Source organism: Taurulus bubalis, assembly GCF_910589615.1.
Source record: "Taurulus bubalis genome assembly, chromosome: 12".
In the NCBI taxonomy this organism is placed as follows: Eukaryota; Metazoa; Chordata; class Actinopteri; order Perciformes; family Cottidae; genus Taurulus; species Taurulus bubalis.
The window spans coordinates 5,161,527-5,181,911 of record NC_136600.1 but is presented as its reverse complement, the minus strand read 5'-3'; the positions used below and the strand labels follow the sequence as shown (position 1 = coordinate 5,181,911).

General features: G+C 43.1%; 1 protein-coding gene across 1 annotated transcript in view; it reads left to right on the top strand.

Annotated features, from left to right (window-relative positions):
- The window catches only part of tgfbr2b (transforming growth factor beta receptor 2b), a 38,651-nt gene that overhangs the window by 10,035 nt on the left and 8,231 nt on the right, over nt 1-20,385 (top strand). The window contains exons 4-8 of the mRNA XM_079227763.1: nt 9,132-9,427; nt 9,517-9,765; nt 10,400-10,513; nt 10,622-10,759; nt 16,190-16,331. Coding sequence (XP_079083889.1) covers nt 9,132-9,427; nt 9,517-9,765; nt 10,400-10,513; nt 10,622-10,759; nt 16,190-16,331 — 939 coding nt within the window. The remainder of the gene's footprint in view (nt 1-9,131; nt 9,428-9,516; nt 9,766-10,399; nt 10,514-10,621; nt 10,760-16,189; nt 16,332-20,385) is intronic.

Sequence of the window (20,385 nt, the reverse complement as noted above, 5' to 3'; positions counted from 1 at the left end):
TCATGCATGTTGACAGGTACGTACAACCAGTTGCATTGTCTCTCTCATTTATTTGTGTTATTGAGTGTCACTTTTATCAAAGCAATCTACAGACATTTTCTATTGAGAGAAGGAGCTAGGAATAGTAGAGTTAACCGTGACTCAAGAATTGCCTTTTATTTGCTCTTCTCTTAACTTCGTCCATTTTGGGGGCAAGACTTGGAGCTTTTCGATGGAACGTTTAAAACCTTGAGTTCTGCCAAGTTGGGGCCATGGCCTGTATGCAGAAAGTGGACGTAGTCATCTTTTTCTGATCACTCTCAGTCTCAGCAGAGCAATACATCTCCAACCCTCCGTCACATTTCCTCCTGCTGGCGGTCTATCACTGATCAGTCAGTCATTATTCCCCTCCTTGTGGTCGCCCACATGGGAACTGTATAGCACCGTGTAAAGCTGTTTCAGAAGTCCTTTTAGGTCACACTGATGTTTCTCTACTGTGCTGTGTGCACAGGATGGATATTGCAACGTCATCACAAACAGGAAGTGGAAACGTGGTGTTTCGCAACACACGTAAACACAGGTCGGGGATTCCTCAAGACAGGCATCTGCGTGCGTTTAGAGCCGTGTGTTTAGCTGCTGAGAAGAAAAGTTGAGTGTCTGTCTCAGTGTGTGTGTGTGTGTGTGGTGTAGACCAGCCACCTGGAGAGCTCAGACATATGGTTTCCTGTCTGTGTTTAGCTGAAATCAGAAACATCTCCAGCACATGGTGAACTCGACAGAGAACACCTCTGTTCTGACTGACAGTGCGCTTATTTGGCCTGGTTTAAAAAGTGAATTTAACATGGTGTTGACCTGTCAATCACCCTGTAGCCCCGCCCTAAAGCATCCCTTGCTTGACTCTAGATGACCATAATTTACTAAATGAACATCATGCTGTATTGAAGAAGACTTGCAACTAGAGATTGAGACATAAACTCATGTTTACAATATTTACTAAGGGAATAAATCAAGAGAGAAGTAGAGTCATTTATATAGACTTCTATACAACCAGAGGAGTCACCCCCTGGTGGTCAGGAGAGAATGCAGCTTCAACACATGAAGCATAGACTTCGATACAACCATAGGAGTCGCCCCCTGGTGGTCGGGAGAGAGAATGCAGCTTGAAGACATGAAGCATAGACTTCTATACGATATGTTCGTTCGATTCGTTCAGAGATTCAGATCTGCTCGGGTGTTGTGCCCAGTGATGACTTGTTGGGAGAAGCTGTCCGCCAATCAGAGCTTTGTAGGCGGGATTACACCCCCAGCAAACGTACTTAACTATATATAAAGTGTAGATGCAGAAAAGCCACCACATAAGGCTGAGATGATGGTGGTTTGTGTAATAGTGATCTATCGTTGTGTCTGTCAGTGTGTATCTTCTACTGAAAACCCACACACACACACACACACACGCACACACACACACACACACACACACACACACACACACACACACACACACACACACACACACACACACACACACACACACACACACAGAGAGAGAGCCCTGAGGGTAAGGGTTGTGGTTCCTTCCTCCCATTGAGGACACATGCAGCAGGAAGTCCTTGTTTGTTTGCTGGACCCCTGCCATGGCGTATTTCTCCACGAATGCCTCACATTGTTCTGCCCCAGTGTTCACATTCTTGTGACGTGCTCGTAATCGTGTTTGTGCGGTTTATGTGACTGAGGGTGTTTGTGCATCCAAAAATGCTACAAATGTCGCCACAAGGGAGTGTCGAATGATTCTCGACAGTAACTCATGTATCTAGTGTCATGCAAGAAAACATTGAACCGATAGCTTTGAGTGGCACAGTGATTCTATACAACCATAGGAGTCGCCCCTGGTGGTCAGTAGAGAGAATGCAGCTTTAACACATGAAGCATAGATTTCTATACAACCAGAGGAGTCACCCCTGGTGGTCAGTAGAGAGAATGCAGCTTTAACACATGAAGCATAGATTTCTATACAACCAGAGGAGTTGTCCCCTGGTGGTCAGGAGAGAGAATGCAGCTTTAACACATGAAGCATCGGCATCTGGCACAAGTAAATACTAAATGAAATCAGTAGATTTAATAATATTTTTTGTTTGCTAACCAAAAGCAGGTTAGCAAACAACAAAAAATAAGAAACTGATGGCAGTATAAACTGATGGCATTAGAATCATATATTGATAATTCATCAATTTAGTAGAAATTCTGGCCAGAATTAAGGTATGTAAAAAAAAAACTGGTTCGTCGCAGCCAATCATCACTATCGTCGATCAGTGCGTGCATTTTGATATACACGGGATCCATGAGACCTGGGCCTCTGTGACACGGCAGTTGTTTCTAATTAGGATCCTGTGAAGAGGATTCGGAGCAGACCGCCTCCCAGCCAGTGTCAGTTACACATGTGTCTCGGAGCTCCTGATCATAGTGTTCGGTGGGAAGGGGAGGTATCGATAGTAAATAGTGCCTTGTCACAGTAACATGCTATTTGTTTCAGTGCATTTACAGCTGTGCAGCCAAAAGTCAAAGTGAGCTCTGCATGCTTGGAGGCACGCTATGTGAGGAATGACTTGGAGGTTGAGCCAATTCATTGCCGACATTCCTTCACTCGTACGTCGCCTGATGTCCCCCAAGTCGTTCCGTGGCTTATTTTGGTATCCTTCGTGATGAATAATACTGTCCCCATAACATGAAGTGGGGGAATTTTGACACCTTGAGGTGATGATAAGGAAGAGATAAAAAGATAAAAGATAAAATAAGAAAAGGGAAGAATAAATCAGAAACACTTATTGGTGCAGCCGACAGAGGAAGAGGACAAGATGGAAATGGAGCAAGAAAGGAAAAAATGTCTGTTCCAAGATCTTTTTTTTTTTTTCTTATTTTTTACAGTTCCTCCTTCACTGTGGAATCTTGGCTTGCTGTCATTCAGTCACACAACAGACTGCTTCACAGGGAAGCAGGCCAACTGTAAGAAGCATGAAATGGAGGGAAAGAGGGAAAAAAAACCAGATCACTGAGATGTGATGAGGAAGTAGATGGAGACAGAGAGATGTTGGAGGGAGAGGATGGTTACCATGACAAGTAAATAGTGAGTGTGATAATCACTTTGAGTCTGTGTCAGCAGGATTCCTCCAACTGCTCCAACATAATATGATACCAGCCTGGATAAAGGCCGGTTATTTATATACGTTCACCAGAATAAAAGCTCCACAGAGAAAGATAGTAAACAACAGTTTTTATGATGCTCATAATGACATATAAGCCATACATAATGCTAACGCAGCATAAACCTAGGAGCCCTTTTGGGCCGTGCAGAGACAAACTGGATTTTAACCGGCAGCAAATATTTAAAGGTTCACTCCAGCGGCGTTTTTTCAAAAAGAAATGCAGACTAATTTTTTTAAGTGGGGTTGTATGTGTACTCTGCGAGGTAAAGTTACTTTTTGTCAATGGAGTCCTGTGGCTTTCCCGTCGGCAAGGGCTGTCCGGCGGCGAGGTCAAGCCACCGAAAACATACGGTATTTAGGATTTTATTACTGTTTTATCTTCTGGTCAATTCTGGTTGCAAAAAAACAAGATGGCGCCAACTCAAAGCTTCAAAAGCTTTGCCAAAAAAACCAATGACAGTGAGCACTTCCATTTCTTAGATAGCCGGTGCTCACACCTCTAAATGCTGATGTTCTCATTGAAGAAGCCCTCTGACATCGGCCCAGAGAAGCGCTTTCCTTTTCCTCCGTGTGAAGACAGGTTTACCTTTGTTTACCGTTCATCCTCTTGCATCATGGACTGCATGAGAAATCAAAGCGCCACAAGGTCGCCCGTGGTTCCGCTAGAGCAGCATCTTATCAGCACTTAGCTGCTATTTGTAGACATCAGGAAGCTGCAGACATGATCTCCATATCATTGGTTCAGTTTGTGGACACCAGGAGTCAACTTCAGCGATTCATTAGATTGAGAAAAGATGAAGTCCCAGCACACATCAGAAAGAAGTCTGAATCATCAGCAACAATGTCTGAGGTGTGTGTGTTTGACCAAGTCAACGTGAATAATGAGACCAGAGCCTCATTGGAATTGGACTGGCACGGGGGAGTGTGCTTCCATCTCGCCACCCATCACCTGCTTCTAACATGAAATCATGTCTGGCTGTGTCGTTTTCCTCCTTTTTTAATATCCAACTCACAACTTTGTTATTCACCAAACAGTGAGAGGATCCAAGTAATTAGCAACCGGGTAGAGCATTTAAGAGTGTGAGTCAGAGATGGCAGCGTCTGAAAAGCCAACATTCACATCCTGAAACACAAACACACACAAACACACACACATGGCGTGTGTAATTGCCAGCCAGAAGGGGAGGACCCCTCTATTAGTTGGAATGATGTGTCAAACCTCCTTGAACGCTGCATGAGAACACGCTGGCATTCTGATTGGAAAAGGCCAGTTTATGTTGGCAGCGTCTGATCACATGAACACAGTCCTACGCTCCAATCACAGCAGAGGAAATAAGCGTTAAAAACCTCGAAGCGATCTTAAAAAACCCTGAAGGCGTACTCACATGCACAGACATGTGGAATCTGAGAACAAGTGTGTAGACTGTCTGGCGGTCGTATTTCAAAACCCACTTTCAGGTCCGTGTTCAGTGTCTTTGATTCACTGCGTCCGCGGCTTTCAGTGAGATCTACTGCTTCACACTCAAACACACTCCAACTCCAGAGGGAGATATTCCACCTCTGACGATCACGCAGCGTCCATGAAGGATTCAAAGACACAACGTTAGCTATGCTAATGAGACGGCCACGCACAACTTGCTTATATTATCTTCATCTTCAAATTAAAATACTCAAGTACAGTACCTCAACATTGCACTCGATTGCTCGGGTAAAAGCAGAGGTGTCAAAAGTATTCACATTCAATACTCAAGTAGAAGTATAGATACTAGGGCAGGGGTCAGAAACCTTTCGTATCCAAAGAGCCATTTTTACCTTTTTCCACCCAAAAAAAATTGTCTGGAGCCGCAAAAAATATTTGATATCACAGCTTCTGAAGTTTTATATATAGTGATATTATATATACAAAAAATTAGAGTTTGTTGTATTTATGAAATTATAGAACAAGAATAAAGACATTTTTTTACATTGTATTGCTATTTTACCTGTAATAGTCATGTGTCGGCTACATTAAGGTTATTTAAAAACACAACTATACAGACCTTCAGGTCTATCTATATTTGTGGCTCATGTGGTAGAGTGTTTGCTCTGTAACTGCAAGGTAGCAGGGTCAATACCTGTCCTCTTCAGTGAGTTTTACATTTTAAACGCATATCTTTTGCTACACTGAGCGTCCTCCTCACTAGAGCACCGCAAACGGAGGTTTGGAGACGTGATCCACTTCCTGAAAGTATATCTACTTTACTCAGTTTGCTGCAGCAGTTGAGGAATCGCTCTTCTGCACTCTGAATCACGAGTAGCAGCTGCAGGGGCGGAGGCTTGACAGCGACGTGACGCACATTTTAGTGAAAGAAATATTTAAACATTTATTTTGATTTTCAGTAACACAATATCACCTAAAACTCCAAGATAAGAGGTCTTCCCTTTAAAAGTTTTCCACTTGGCAAAAAAAGAAAGAAAAAGAAGTTGTCGTTCTTTTTTTGTTTTTTTTTGTTGTCAAAGCCTCAGGGAGCCGCAACAGACGGGCTAAAGAGCCGCAGGTTGCCGACCCCTGTACTAGGGTTTAAAAATACTTCTGTAAAAGTTGAAGTATCAACTCAAGCTTTTTACTTAAGTAAAAGTGTAAAAGTACTGGTTTCAAAACTACTTAAAAGTATAAAAGTAAAAGTAATGTAAGGGGAATTTTTCTTAAGCCGCGTCACTACCCAACCTCCCCCCAAAACAATAATTTTTCTAAAGGCCATAATGACTATAATGTTTTAAAATGTTATGTTGAAAAATGTGGGATGCACTAGGCTACCCGTTTCAGCTGCATATATGCCCATTGAAAATGATCACATTTTATTACAATGCAAATACATTAACCGCTTAGCTTTCCTGTAAAATTTGACGAAAAACGCCTATCCAGGTATACCCAAAGTAAATTGCAAGCTGTACTTGAACTATTCGGAGTAAATGCATGGTCTTGGTCTCTTTTGAAAGGTAACACTCTGAAGCTGTTTCCCCTCAATAGTCATAATCACTTTAAGTGCTGCTGACACTGAGTTATATAAGTTTGAACACACTAAAGTATAAGGTTTTTATTTCCGCCTGAACATTTCTTTGCAAATAGATGCCTGTAGATGACTATAAATGGGACTTATGGACTGGAAAACACAATGGAACCATAGCCTGAAGCCTTATCTAGTCTACGTAAAAAGCAGATAACAATATCACATGTTTTTCTAATGAAATGTCTAGGCGTTTTTTCATTTTGAGACTGAAAATATTCATGATATATATATATACTATATACCTATTAAAAAGGCTTATAGTCTTGCAAACTTATAGAGGTACTATTCATATTTACTACCAGTATTGCTGACACAGAAAATTAAGTATAAATGCATTTTCATGCTAAGTCAAAGTCTGTCTGTGGATTTTGCTATCGTTTGTTTGTTTGTTGTTGTCTGACAAAAGTCTTGTTCTGCTGTGGTGGTCTGATCTTGAAACGGATTGCACAGCTGGAATCACAAGAATAGGTAGGTTTCCAGAAACATATGGCACTCGTACCGAACTATAAATAGGGGGCACAGTGTACAATAGAATGTCCAGTAAAGGACGCCCGCGGGACGGCAGAACGTTAAGTATGTGTACTACTGAGCATTAACATGCGTTTAATGGAGCGGAAGACATGATAACTAGTTGCCTATCAAACAAACCAAAATGAAATAGCAACGAGGCTATTTTTAAAATGTAGGGAGTAGAAAGTACAGATATTTGCGTGAAAATGTAAGGAGTAGAAGTAAAAAGTCGTCTGAAAAATAAATACTCCAGTAAAGTATAGATACCCGAAATTCCTACTTAAGTAAAGTAACGATGTATTTTAGGTACTTTTCACCACTGGTATTAGGCAAACGGTAAATATGGTGAGGAAAATGGGAAATCGATCAATTCGATGAGCTGGTGAAAGACGGTCTTATTTGTTGATGCATTCCATGATGCTTGTGACTTGTTTGATAACCTTGAAACCATTTGAAGGGCTCATCAGAGAACGTTGTGAGGGAAGTCTGAACGCAAGTCAACGGTCAGTCCTCGGTCCCGAGCTCCTCCCCCAGAGAGACCCGAGCGAGAGACCCATCGAAAAGGAGCCCAGCCAGAGCGGACCAGGGCCGGGCCAAGCCGAGGCAGACAGGCTCCGACTGTTTTCTCCCCGTTGCTGCAGCTCTGAGGGTTGGCTGACGTTTAGTCCGAGCTAGCTAATGAAAAATAGCTCATGAAGCTGTAAAGGCTGTTGGCAGGTCCACAGAAGGCCTATTGAGTTTTTTTTCTTCTCCCTGCTGAGTTCACAAACTCATGTATATACTCTCTCTCTCTCTCTCTCTCTCTCTCTCTCTCTCTCTCTCTCTCTATATATATATATATATATATATATATATATATATTAGTGCTGTCAAACGGTTAAAATATTTAATCGCGATTAATCGCATTCATGTCATAGTTAACTCGCGATTAATCGCAATTAATCGCAATTTTTTTTTCTTCATTTTAATGCTCTTACATGAAAAAGTGGATTGGCTTGCTTTATGCAAATGTTTTATTTTATTGAAAAACAACTGCCAAACAGGGCGGTACAAGATAAAATTATAAAGTGCACATTTCAGGTGAACAAAGGCTTACAAAATAAAATTATAAATGCACATTTCATCTTATTTCGGAACAATGAACCGTAACAGTTAGGTTACCAATAAAAGGTAAGCCTTCTACTTCTTTGTTTTCAGCCAGCTACTCAAACAGACAAGCCTGTTGACATTTTCAGACAACAGTGAAGCTCCTGTCCTGTCGTTGGATGCGATGCGTATTATATCAGCTAGACCCTCGTCCTCCACAACGTGAACAGGCCTACACGCAGTAGCCACCCATTTAGCTATCGCTGCAATAAGTTTGTTCTTCGTTGTGGTGTCCATGTGTTTCTGTCCGAAGTCATCCATTCTTGTCTGGCTATGACGAGGGGGTGCAGAGTTAGCATCAGCTGTGTGCTTGGCCATCAAGTGGTATTTCAGACTGGATAGGCTACGATGATAGCTCAGTTCACAATGACAAATGGCACATACCACTTTGGTCTTGTCAAGGGAACCATCTGACAACTTTTTGAAAGTGAACTTTCCATTCATTAGCGTCTTATCATTCATTTTGCCCTATCGCGCTCACCATTCATTTATTTCAAACCGTAACGTTAGCCTAGCTTCCAAGCACAAACGGCGTGCCTATTGTTTTGCTTCCGGTTGAGCTACATCTGGCGTGGTGCTCACGAGAAAAAAATTGAAAAATTAAAATGCGTTAACGTTGTTAATAAAATTGACGCCGTTAAAATTGGTTTGCGTTAATGCCGTTAATAACGCACTAATATGACAGCACAAATATATACATATATATATATATATATATATATATATATATATATATATCTGTGCCGTTTACAGCGTGTTGTGTGTTGTCATAGCACAGGCCTAAAGAATGACTTCCCTGTGGTTGCTCATGGCATTGTGGGAATATGTTTGCATAGTATAAAGAGTATAAAACCAGACTTTGGTGCCAGGCGTCACCAAATCAAGCAGGACTGAAGTCTGAAGGATTCTAAATGTAACCATAGCGGTTTATCAATGGCCATGTGCGTTATCGGAACAGTGTTGGAGTAATGTTAGCGCCCGCCTCTATTTTCACGGCAGTTGTGTAAAAGTAATTTACCAACAGTAATAAAGTTTGAAAAGTAGACTCACACCATCTTCTCTGGTTAACCCGAACCAACCTCAGCCAGTCTCCGGCTCCCGACTAGTCAGCTGTCTTCAATGGAAGTGCCTTCGCATGGCAGCAGCTGCTCTGGAGGTCCTCTAGCACTCACTTTGTCCCGCTGGTGCACGGCTACAAAGACCTCTTCCGATTGGCTCCGTCTCATCATCCGTCTTGTTTTTCCAGCCGTGGATCCAACTCCGGACGACCCCTTGGTGTCGGTGATCCTGGTGAGCCTGCTACCCCTGCTGGTGATGGGGGTCGTGGTGGCTGGTATGTTCTACTGGTACCGAGCCTACCGGCGACGCGTGAGCCGAGAGTGGGAGAGCAGCATGAAGAAGCGCAAGCCGAAAGCCGGCGGGCTGGACTGCAGCGATGCCTGCGCCATCATGATGGACGACGACGGGTCGGACAGCAGCTCGACGCACGCCAACCACCTGAACCACAACACCGAGCTGCTGCCCATAGAGCTGGACATGCTGGTACTCACCGAGGGGCACTTCAGATGGGTTCTGCTCTAAACTACCCGAGCTTCCATTCTAACCAGTCATCGCTTTTGGTCCCGTCCCAGGTGGGAAAGGGCCGCTTCGCCCAGGTGTACAAGGCCAAGCTGAAGCAGACCACGTCGGATCAGTTCGAGACGGTGGCTGTGAAGATCTTCCCCTATGAGGAGTACGCCTCCTGGAAGAACGAGAAGGACATCTTCTCCAACTCGGACCTTCGGCATGAGAACATCCTCCACTTCCTGACGGCTGAGGAGAGGAAGGTGGAGAAACAGTACTGGCTCATCACCGCCTTCCACCACAGAGGAAACCTCCAGGTGAGACCGCCACGTGAAGGTAACTGAACATGAGGAGGGCAATATTACCTGAGGGCAGTGTTACCTGAGGGCAGTGTTGGGGAGGTATTCAGACGCTTGCAGGGTAACTCACCCCTTTAGGCGACTACTGTCTCAGTACTGGACTAGTTTTAACAAAATGTTGTGCCCATTAGTCACTTAGACACAAACACATGGGAACGTAGGAAAGGTACCCTTTCAGTAAAAGTACCACTACTACACTGTAAAAAGTCCTGCATTAAAATGTTCCCTCAGTAAAAGTATGCAAGTACAATAAGGAAAACTCTGCTTTAAGTAATACAAGTAGAAACATGTCCCCTGTGACTTATAACTACATTATAATTGTTAACATTACTAAAAGAGCAGGCAGCAGCTGGACCCACGAAATGTTTTAAATGTTCTAAACCCAGCTGTGCTTTTACATTGTCTTATTTCTTTGTGCAAAAATCATATTTTTTAAAGTAACTAATAACTAAAACTGTAAGAAGTCAAAACTACAATATTTCCAATCGTCAAAAGTGTACGTACCTCAAATATGTCCTTGGGGAGATTCCGCCAAAGGTGATTTGCAATTTTTTTTATTCTGAAGTTTCAATGTTAAACTGTTTGCCTCCAGGAGCACCTGACGCGTCACGTGATCAGCTGGGAGGAGCTGCAGGTGCTGGGCATGTGTCTGGCCCAGGGCGTCGCCCACCTGCACAGTGACCGTCTCCTCTGCGGGCGCCCGAAGGTAGGACCGTGTGAATACGACCATGCATCGCCACTAATCGTCATAACGCTTCTCATCGCCCAGTCGTTATTTTATGTCCTAATGATGAGCAAATGATGTACCCTACAGGTGGCCATCGTCCATCGAGACCTGAAGAGCTCCAACATCCTGGTGAAGAACGACCTGACGCTGTGTCTGTGTGACTTTGGACTGGGACTCCGTCTGGACAGCACTCTGTCTGTGGATGACCTGGCCAACAGTGGACAGGTCAGATAAAAAGTCTCTTTTGGTTTTGTGACTTAGCTCATAGAGCACATTTGAGGAATGTACAGAACTTACCTGCAGTCCTCCATATCCGAATGGCAGCAAATTATCCAAAGAGTCAACTGCAACCTGTCCATCGCCATCGTAAACCAGTACGACCAGTGGTGGAAGAAGTACTCAAATAAGTTGCTTCAAGGTGGATAGGTAACGAGTCAGATTTAATAAATGTACCTGACCAAAAAACCCAGAAAGTCGCAGAGTCGGCATCACTGACAGCCCGTCCCACAAAGCCACTCCCCCAAAATGATCATTGTGAACATGAACATATCATATCAAATATGTCATAATCAGCCAGCAACCTCCGGTTGCGAAAAGTAAAGCCAATGAATGAGCCTATTGTAAGCTGTTGAATGCAGTATGTTGTATCTGTGGTTTTGAAGAGCCTGTTATCTACTGGTAGCCACGTGCATTCCATCAGCTTTGTTTCTGAGTGGTTCTGGTGAGATACGAGCTGACTGAAGTCCCTCTGGGGGTTTGAAGGCTTGCACAAGAGAACTTGTTTGCTGACGGAAGATGTCTGACAGAGACAGACAGGCGATGGAGGGATAAACGGAGAGGGAGAGGCTTTGTTGTGACATACAAGCTCCGCCTCCTCCTCAGCCGGTCACTGGGACTTTGTCGCTGCTGCATTTCCAGCCGGTGAATCATAGACAAGCACCGACTAACTTATTACACCGACCCGCTCTTCTCACAAACCTGCAGCTAGGGCTGGACAGTAGGGCTGCAACGAGAGCTCTTCAAAGACAGCTGTTCTGCACACTGATGTGAGACGGCCTAGTAGAGCTCTGTCCAGAGATAAAGGTAGTTAAACATGCAGAATACAACCAACTAAATGACTATCAGTGGCTGCTAGACTTGGCATTTTTAACCGATCTGTTGAATGAGCTTGACCGTGGTTGATATGATCAGCTCAGTTAATGCTTTCAAACGGAAAATGCAACATCTGTCCTCAACGCCGCAGCACCGTGGTTTGAGGAACTTGATAAGCGTCTGTCAGAGTTTATTTATGTGGGTCAGCCTTTTCCCCACATGAAACATATTAAGTCCAAACATCGTTTCACCAGCAGCTATATATATATATATATATATATTTTTTTTTTTGACTTGGTCATTTTAAAAGTAGCTTTTAAATAGTGTGGGCCCCCCTGCTCCAGAGCATGCCAATATGCTCACGTTTCTGCATTACAATTTAAAACGTGTGTAAATTGTGTTGCCCTGAAGAAGGGAGCAGCAATACGTGGGACTGCAATAAGTCTTTTTGATTTACTTTTAAACCCTTGCACTTTAATTGTCAGGTAGGATGGATTATTTATTTTTTACTTTTGGACTTTGAATGTCAGTTATTTTGCACTTTCAGAGGCTTGATTGCTATTTTGAGTTACTTTTAAAACTTGATTTGTACCTTTTCTTTACTTTTAAAGCATATTTGCACTTTAATTTGTATTACTATTTAATTTATTTGTTATAATGATGTTCTGATGTTCAGATCTTGTTACTCGAATACATTTGAAGTTCAAATTCCAACATTTTGAGTCATTTTAATGGGAAATAGTCATTAGATTAGTCGACTAATCGAAAAAATAGTCGATAGATTAGTCGATTATGAAAATAGTTGTTAGTTGCAGCCCTACTGGACAGCCTCTTTTGTTGAGTCAATTCCCCATGTTTAAAAACATGCTATCTGGCTAATATTATTAGTAGTTTACTATTTGTAGAATCATATTCCAGTGGTTGGTTGCGCATTGTTTCTGACTTGTGAAATCCATACATTTCCACAGAGGGTCAAAAAGCCCAAAAGTCAGAATGTATCAAAAAATATATATAACTGTATAAAATATATATAATGTAATATAATATTATATGTAATCATTTTTACCCAACAAATTAGCCAACTTTAGTTTGTTGGCATTTAGCAGTCAAAGGCAAAACCCTGCTTGCCATCACGAGGGAGTTCAATTCAATTCAGTTTATTTTATATAGCCCAACATCACAAATACAAGTTTGCCTTGGAGGGCTTTACAATCTGTACACATAACATCCCTGTCCCGGGACCTCACATCGGATCAGGAAAAACTCTCCAAATAAAGATAATATCTCGATAACATTCAGACTATTAATATATCAGCAAACAACTATTTGCTATGTGTAGTGCAGTAATGTAGTTTTCAGTTGGCCTCAATATTATATATCTGTCTCTCACAAATAACCCATAAAAAGAGGAAAGGAACCCGTCGGTTCCCCACATGGCCACACGGATAACTTCTAGCCATGCCGGGAGGAGGAAATCGAGTTTTGAGACATCTGAATTTAGATTTTTGTTCCTACCTTTTTAAAATGTTTTAATCATGATGACTTCATAAAATATCTTCATTTAAAAACCTCAAAAGAAGCTTAGAAAGTCAAATACTTGACATTTGGTACATGCAAACAAGGAACCTGGTGGTTCTCTGCATCTGGCCCTGTGCTCTCTTGAGTCCTATCCATTCACAACTTTAAACTGCATTTTCTTGAGGTGCTCAGGTATCATGTATACAAAATATATGCAAATATAATATATGCTTTTCAAAACCTATAGAGGGGCGGAACACCATCCACCAGCAGGAGGGACGTGACTCCCAGTCTGACGCGTGAGGTCAATCAAAAATGATAAATAAATAAATAAGGTGCACGCCATGAGTGCAATACAACGGCACTGCTTTTACTTTGAAGGCGATTTATATATGTGTGCGCACTTACGCAGCCTCACGACGGGCATTGTTGCCAACTTGGAGACTGAAGTGAAAGCGTATTGCATATTGCGTATAGCAGCGGTTGCTGCGGTGAGACCCCCGCCTCCCAAGGAGCCTCGCGCTGCAGTCTCCGCCTCCAAATTGAAAATGAATCACGCAAAACCGCCGCGGATCTGACCTGCGGTCTGATCCACTATGGCAGAGCACTTTAAGTCAGTATCACTTCTGGATTTTTATTCTTCTCTCAAAGAGGAGAACTTTCCTCACATGAGGAGGCCTGTTCTGAAGATTTTGGTTCTCTTTGGATCTACCTACATGAGAACAAACATTCTAGTGATGAAGTTCAACAGATCAGATCCTCTATCGCTGATACCTGTCAGCTGTACTTCATCTCCACCTCATTCAACCAGACTTCATGCTCTTGTTCAAGCCAACACTGACTGGACTTTTCTCCACTGGAAAACATCAAAAGCACTTATTGCTTTTGTTTAAAGTTAATAAATTGCTGGTCTTTAACATACATATTTAAGGTAAGGTTTAAAAAAATATAGCCTTATTATAACATGCATTCTTACCAGTTGCAGCTCAAAACCATATAATTTACAGTTTTTTAATAAAGTAATAACATTAATATTGAAGAATTGGTTCGGCCCTCCACAACGGTCCAAATTTCTCATGTGGCCCCTTGGGAAAATGAATTGCCCACCCCTGCCCTAAGGGCTGGGACAGGTCCAATCTGATTTTTCTCCTTTTCTAGTAAAGATGCATATTAAGTCCAGTTTTCTCAGAATCTGGTGCAATCCCTATTCAGACTGAGATCTGATGAAATTCTTTTTCAGACTGAGATCTGGTGAAAATCCTTTTTTTTTTTCTCTGCTCTGTGCATCAGCTCTTGTACCTCACAGACACACTTAACCCTTCCTCCTTTTCTTCAAGGGTCAATCCTAGATCCTGTCTCTAAGGTCAACCACTGAGGGTTTGTTGCCTAATATGGTAACCCTGGCTGCTGGATCCTATTACACAGGAGAGCTTTTTACAATACCCATAATATAGAAAAGATTATAAAACATAGCACCTTATAGCATCCTATGCATTTTATGTGGTCTAATTACAAACTATAATTGAAATAAAAACCAAACAGTATACATGTTTAATGGTTATACAAAAACAGAAAATGATTATACGTTTATAATAGTTACTTTCATATTCTTCCTCGATCACTCAACAGATCCTCACAGGGACATAAAATATCAACACAAGCAGCTTGCTGATTTCATGGCGCCCAACATGGTGGTTGGGGTTCAGGTTCGACAGCGTCAATAATGATCGTGATGGGAGAGGTGCACCTTGGGTTCGTTTAGAACAGCGGTCGCCAACACGTCGATCGCGATCTACCGGTCGATCTCGGAGACTTTCCCCGTCGCTCTCCAAAATAAAATGAAAAATAAATTCAGAAACACATTCTCGAACATTTTTCTAATGTATTGTTTGAAATGTTTTCGTACGAACTTCGGAAGACCAACGTCAGAAAAGATGTCCGCCTGATTCATAACGCCAGAAAATGGGTTCATACACAGCCGAAGCGTTTTCAGCTGTGCGCCCCGATGAGGATTTCTCGTGGACCTGGATTTGCATACAGAAACGCTCCTTATAAGGGCATGCAACTGAAGAGACCTCTGCACAATGGACAGACTCCTCAAGCCACGCGAAAGCAACTCCAGACTGATTAAAGTCATGTCAAAGCAAACTGCGGTCAACTCAGCAGATACTCGGATCTCCGTAGTAAAATGAGCAGACACTGAAATGTCATTGCACCTCTGTACTGACATTCACGGTAAACACATTCAAACGGCACAGATCGGGAGCGAGCGAGGGTTTTTACGAAGTTAGCGGAAAGATCCACGTAACACAACATCCGGTTTTCAAAATAAGATATCGACAAATCGTATACTAGCATATGGAAATGAGATTAAATTAATTATATTCACATTAAGTAAAACATGTGACCTTCAACTAGTGAGAAAATACAACTAAATTGTACGTGAAGTGTATTTATTATTTAATTTGAGGGTTAATGGAAAGATAATTAATGTAGTTATATCTGACTGATATTTATGTGTTCAGGACATTACTGACCACATCCAAATAAAAATATCTTCACTTTACCAATTGAGATATTTTACAAAGTACAAACTGAAATGATTTTGTATCTTTCAAATACATAATTTCTAGCATTTTGCTAAAATTATGTTTCAATTCAAACAGTTGATAAAAACAACAGTTAATATTGGTCCTTCATCCAGCCTCCTGCTCATTGGAAATGCGTTTTTTCTTGTTCATACTGTGTGCGGTTAACAAATAATTTCCTCACATCAAATTGAAAGCTGGACCAAAGTGGTTGATTTCATTCAATTACAATCAGGCCAAATAAAAAGCCTCAAGTTGTAAATATAGTCTTGCCTGTCACCGAGGCAGAGGTCAGGGATCTTGGGCTTAAAAAGGTTGGTGACCACTGGTGTAGAAAGTACATGTGTGCTTTTCGAGGCGACAAGCTGAGGGTTTCCTCCAGCTGGAGTATTATTGAACACCGGCCCGACCCGAGTGTGTACTAGTGTTAAACCCCTGCTGGTGTCTCTGGTCTCAGGTGGGCACGGCGCGGTACATGGCTCCGGAGGTGCTCGAGGCCCGACTCAATCTGGAGAACATCGAGTCCTTCAAACAGACCGACATCTACTCCATGGCCCTGGTGCTTTGGGAGATGACGTCCAGGTGTGATGCCGTCGGAGGTCAGTGCACGCACACACACGCACACACACACACACGCACACACATGCACGCACACACACACACACACACATATACACACACTCACATGCACGCACACACGCACACACACACTCGCACGCACGCACGCACACACGCACGCACATGCACGCACACACACACACACACATATACACACACTCACATGCACGCACACACGCACACACACACTCGCACGCACGCACGCACGCACACACACACTCACACGCACACATACTCACACACACACACACTCACACGCACACACACTCACAAGCACACACACACACACTCACATGCACGCACACACACACACACACACGCACACACACACACGCACACATACTCATTAATGACATGTTTCAGCCCGTGGGAAGTACGACGTCATGTAACACACAAGCACACACACTGAGAGAACAAAACAGATCGTGCTGAGATGACTCACCAGGAACAAATGCCGTCATACGTTTTGGGGTTATCACAACAAGTTCAGCGGGCGATCCGGTTGGCCGGTGGCGATGTCACCGGTTCTCAGTGAAGGCAGCATGTGCTCCTGTTGATAATTAACTCCCATCACTCCGGTGCCCAGATGCACGAAAACATGTAAAGGAAATGTTTATCGCTGTACATCACTGGACACTGGATATTATCACCTTAAAATATTGTCAAAGCAAACAGTTGCCTATTTACATATCCAAATATTGGACTATATGAATAGAAACATGATTGTTTATCGTTCTAAGGTGAGGCCACAATCTTTTATATAAGACCTATACATCATATAAAAAAATTAGGGCTGGGCACGCAAACTATAAACGGCGTTAATTATTTGATCATGCGTTAACTCGTTTGTTTGTTTTTTGCATGTTTGCATTTAAATCTCTCCCAGACGGCGTAGTTCAGACCTGGGCATCTTACAGCTCTCCCAGTCCAGCCCGCGTGAGGTCAATCAAAAAATAAAAATAAATAAATACACGCCATAAATGCAATACAACGGCACTGCTTTGAAGGCGATTTGAGTCCCTTCCCTCTGGCAGGAGGCTGCGGTCCTTCAGGACCACGACCTCACGCCACACTCACAGTTTTTTCCCGTCGGCAGTCGGGCTCATCAACAGAACCCGGGTCCCCCTGACCGACTCTGTCACCCCAGGACTATTTTTTTCTTTCATCTTTTTTTTCTTTCTTCTCACCGGTCACACCCCTGCACACTTCATATTTAAACACTCATGTCACTTTAACATACACTTTAACTTCAACACACGTGTCACTTTAACATCCACTTAAATTAATGTTATCTGTTTGTCTGAGCACTTTATCTAATACTAAATGTAATACCCATTGCACTGTTGTTGATTGTTTATTGTTGTTTGTCTCGTCTAACGTCTCATGTCTAATGTATACACCTTCCGCCTAGAAAAATTCCCTGTTTGTGTAAACATTCCTGGCAAATAAACGGTTTCTGATTCTGATTTACGTTTGCGCTTCCGCAGCCTCAGCGATCGGCTTGTTGCCATCAGACTGAAGCACGTCTTGTTCTGTAGTTTCTGTCCTCAACGAGCACAGAGCGCTCACAGGAGCCTCGCGCTGCAGTGTCCACATCCAGAGTGAAAATTAATCGCGCAGAGCCGCTGCCGAGATACCTGTCAGCTGTCCTTCACACCTCATTCAACCAGACTTCAGTGCACTTGTTCAAACCAACACAGACTGGACTTTTCTCACTGAGTAAGAAAAACTGAACTAGAATCAAAAGCACTTATTGCTTTCGTATGAAGTTAATCAATTGCTGGTCTTTAACATACATCTTTAAGGTAAGCAACAAACTGAACATGGACAAAAGAATGAGTGGCTTGTCTCTAACAGGGACCCTTACTACTGAACAGACTGTTTATAACTCCTCTGGTTGTATAGAAGTCTATGCTTCATGTGTTAAAGCTGCATTCTCTCTCCTGACCACCAGGGGGTGACTCCTCTGGTTGTATAGAAGTCTATGCTTCATGTGTTAAAGACAATGCGTGTGACATATCCTGGAGTATGCATTCGTTGGTTGTGTGATGTCATGTCCGTAGAACTCTTAAGACCTTTTTTCTCTGCCACAAATTTTGAGGAGCACTTGGTTGAATTATTGCACATGATTGTGCATACTCTAATCTGAGAGTCCATATATACAACATCCCACTGTATGCTATGTGGGACCTACGTAGAGCAGGTTGAGGCTACTGCTTCCTGTTATGCGGTGCTGGGGGGTTGGCGGTCACGTCCGTCGGACCGCACCTCGACCTCAGCTCCAGGTCTGCAGCAGGAATCTGAGGAATCTCTGATGTGTGAGGGAGACGATCTCAACTCCGCTGTTGCCCTTCTTTGGGCAGGAAATCAGGGAGAGAGTGTACCTGTTTTAGCTGGCTGTGTGTATGGTGTGTGTGTGTGTGTGTGTATGGTGTGTGTGTGTGTGTGTATGTGTGTGTGTGTATGGTGTGTGTGTGTGTGTGTGTGTGTGTGTGTGTATGGGGTGTGTGTGTGTGTGTGTGCGTGTGGTGTGTGTGGTGTGTTTGTGTGGTGTGTGCGCGTGTGTGTGTGTGCGTGTGCGTGTGTGTGTGTGCGCGTGTGTGTGTGGTGTGTGTGTGGTGTGTGTGGTGTGTGCGTGTGCGTGTGTGTGTGCACGTGTGTGTGTGGTGTGTGTGGTGTGTGTGGTGTGTGTGTGTTTGTGTGTGTGTGTGTGTGTGCGTGTCTGTGCGTGTGTGTGTGGTGTGTGTGCGTGTGTGTGTGGTGTGTGTGTGGTGTGTGCGCGTGTGTGTGGTGTGTGTGTGTGTGCGTGTGTGTGTGGTGTGTGTGTGTATGTGTGTGTGTGTGTGTGTGTGGTGTGTGCGCGTGTGTGTGCGTTCTGGTGTGTGTGGCGTGTGTGGTGTGTGTGTGTGCGTGTGTGTGTGGTGTGTGTGAGTGTGTGTGTGAGTGTGTGTGTGGTGTGTGTGTGTGTGGTGTGTGTGTGTGGTGTGTGCGCGTGTGTGTGTGTGGTGTGTATGTGTGCGCGTGTGTGTGTGTGTGGTGTGTATGTGTGCGTGTGTGTGTGTGCTTTCTTTCTTTTTTCATCAAAACATTTTACTGTAGCCAGAAACTGTAAAACAGAACTTATCTCCACATTTTCTACTTGTTTGACTATACTAATCATGGATGACGAACGCTGACAATTTTAATTCTACATGTCTAATAAAAAAATTGGCCATTCGCACAAACCAAATCCAAAATCCTCAGCTCAGAAGCCTTGGAACTAGCACGGGGAGCCTCAATATATTTTTCCCTATATTGTTAGCAATTGTGGGCACAAAATGTTGGATGTATCGATTCCATTGTTTTTTATAAATAAATGATCAAAGATATTCCAGTTTGTTACAACTGGGTTTTACTCACTAAAAACATGAATGAGTCCTCTCTGCTCGAGCAGTGATGGTGCTGTTCCCACTAATGTTATACTGCAGTGCAAAACAAGAGCACAGAATAAAACGTGAAAGCGCAACATCAAAGCGCAGTCGCTTCCGGGACGTGTCTCATGAATCACAACTGTTATCTGTTCTTCTTAGAAGTACCGGGTCACTGAATGCTTCCTCCAGCCCAGTTGCTGCTGCTGGTCATATTATTCACACTACAGCATCTAAAATAAACACTTTTAGTATTTTACAAATCAGTAGTTTTTATTTGATGAACGTGGGCGCTGATAAATGAACCAAGTGGTTGTTATTGCCAGAAGGGGCGTAAAACTGATGTAATCGTTGTATGGCCAACGCTTCAAGCTGAGTATGAAGTGGGGGAGCGAATCCAAGCCTATCGTTCTATCTAAAACAACAAACATCTCAAACAACCGTTTGGACAAGACAAGAAGTCCTTTCTTTCCCTCTCAGTCTTGGTATCTGTCAGCTCTCACGCGGATAGAAGCACAAAGAAAACACGTTTTTGTTTCCTCCCGCCTGCTGACCTGCGAGGAGCGAGGGACTCGCTCCGGTCCACCTCCCTCCTTCCCTCCTTCCCTCCTTCCCTCTGCCGAGTTGG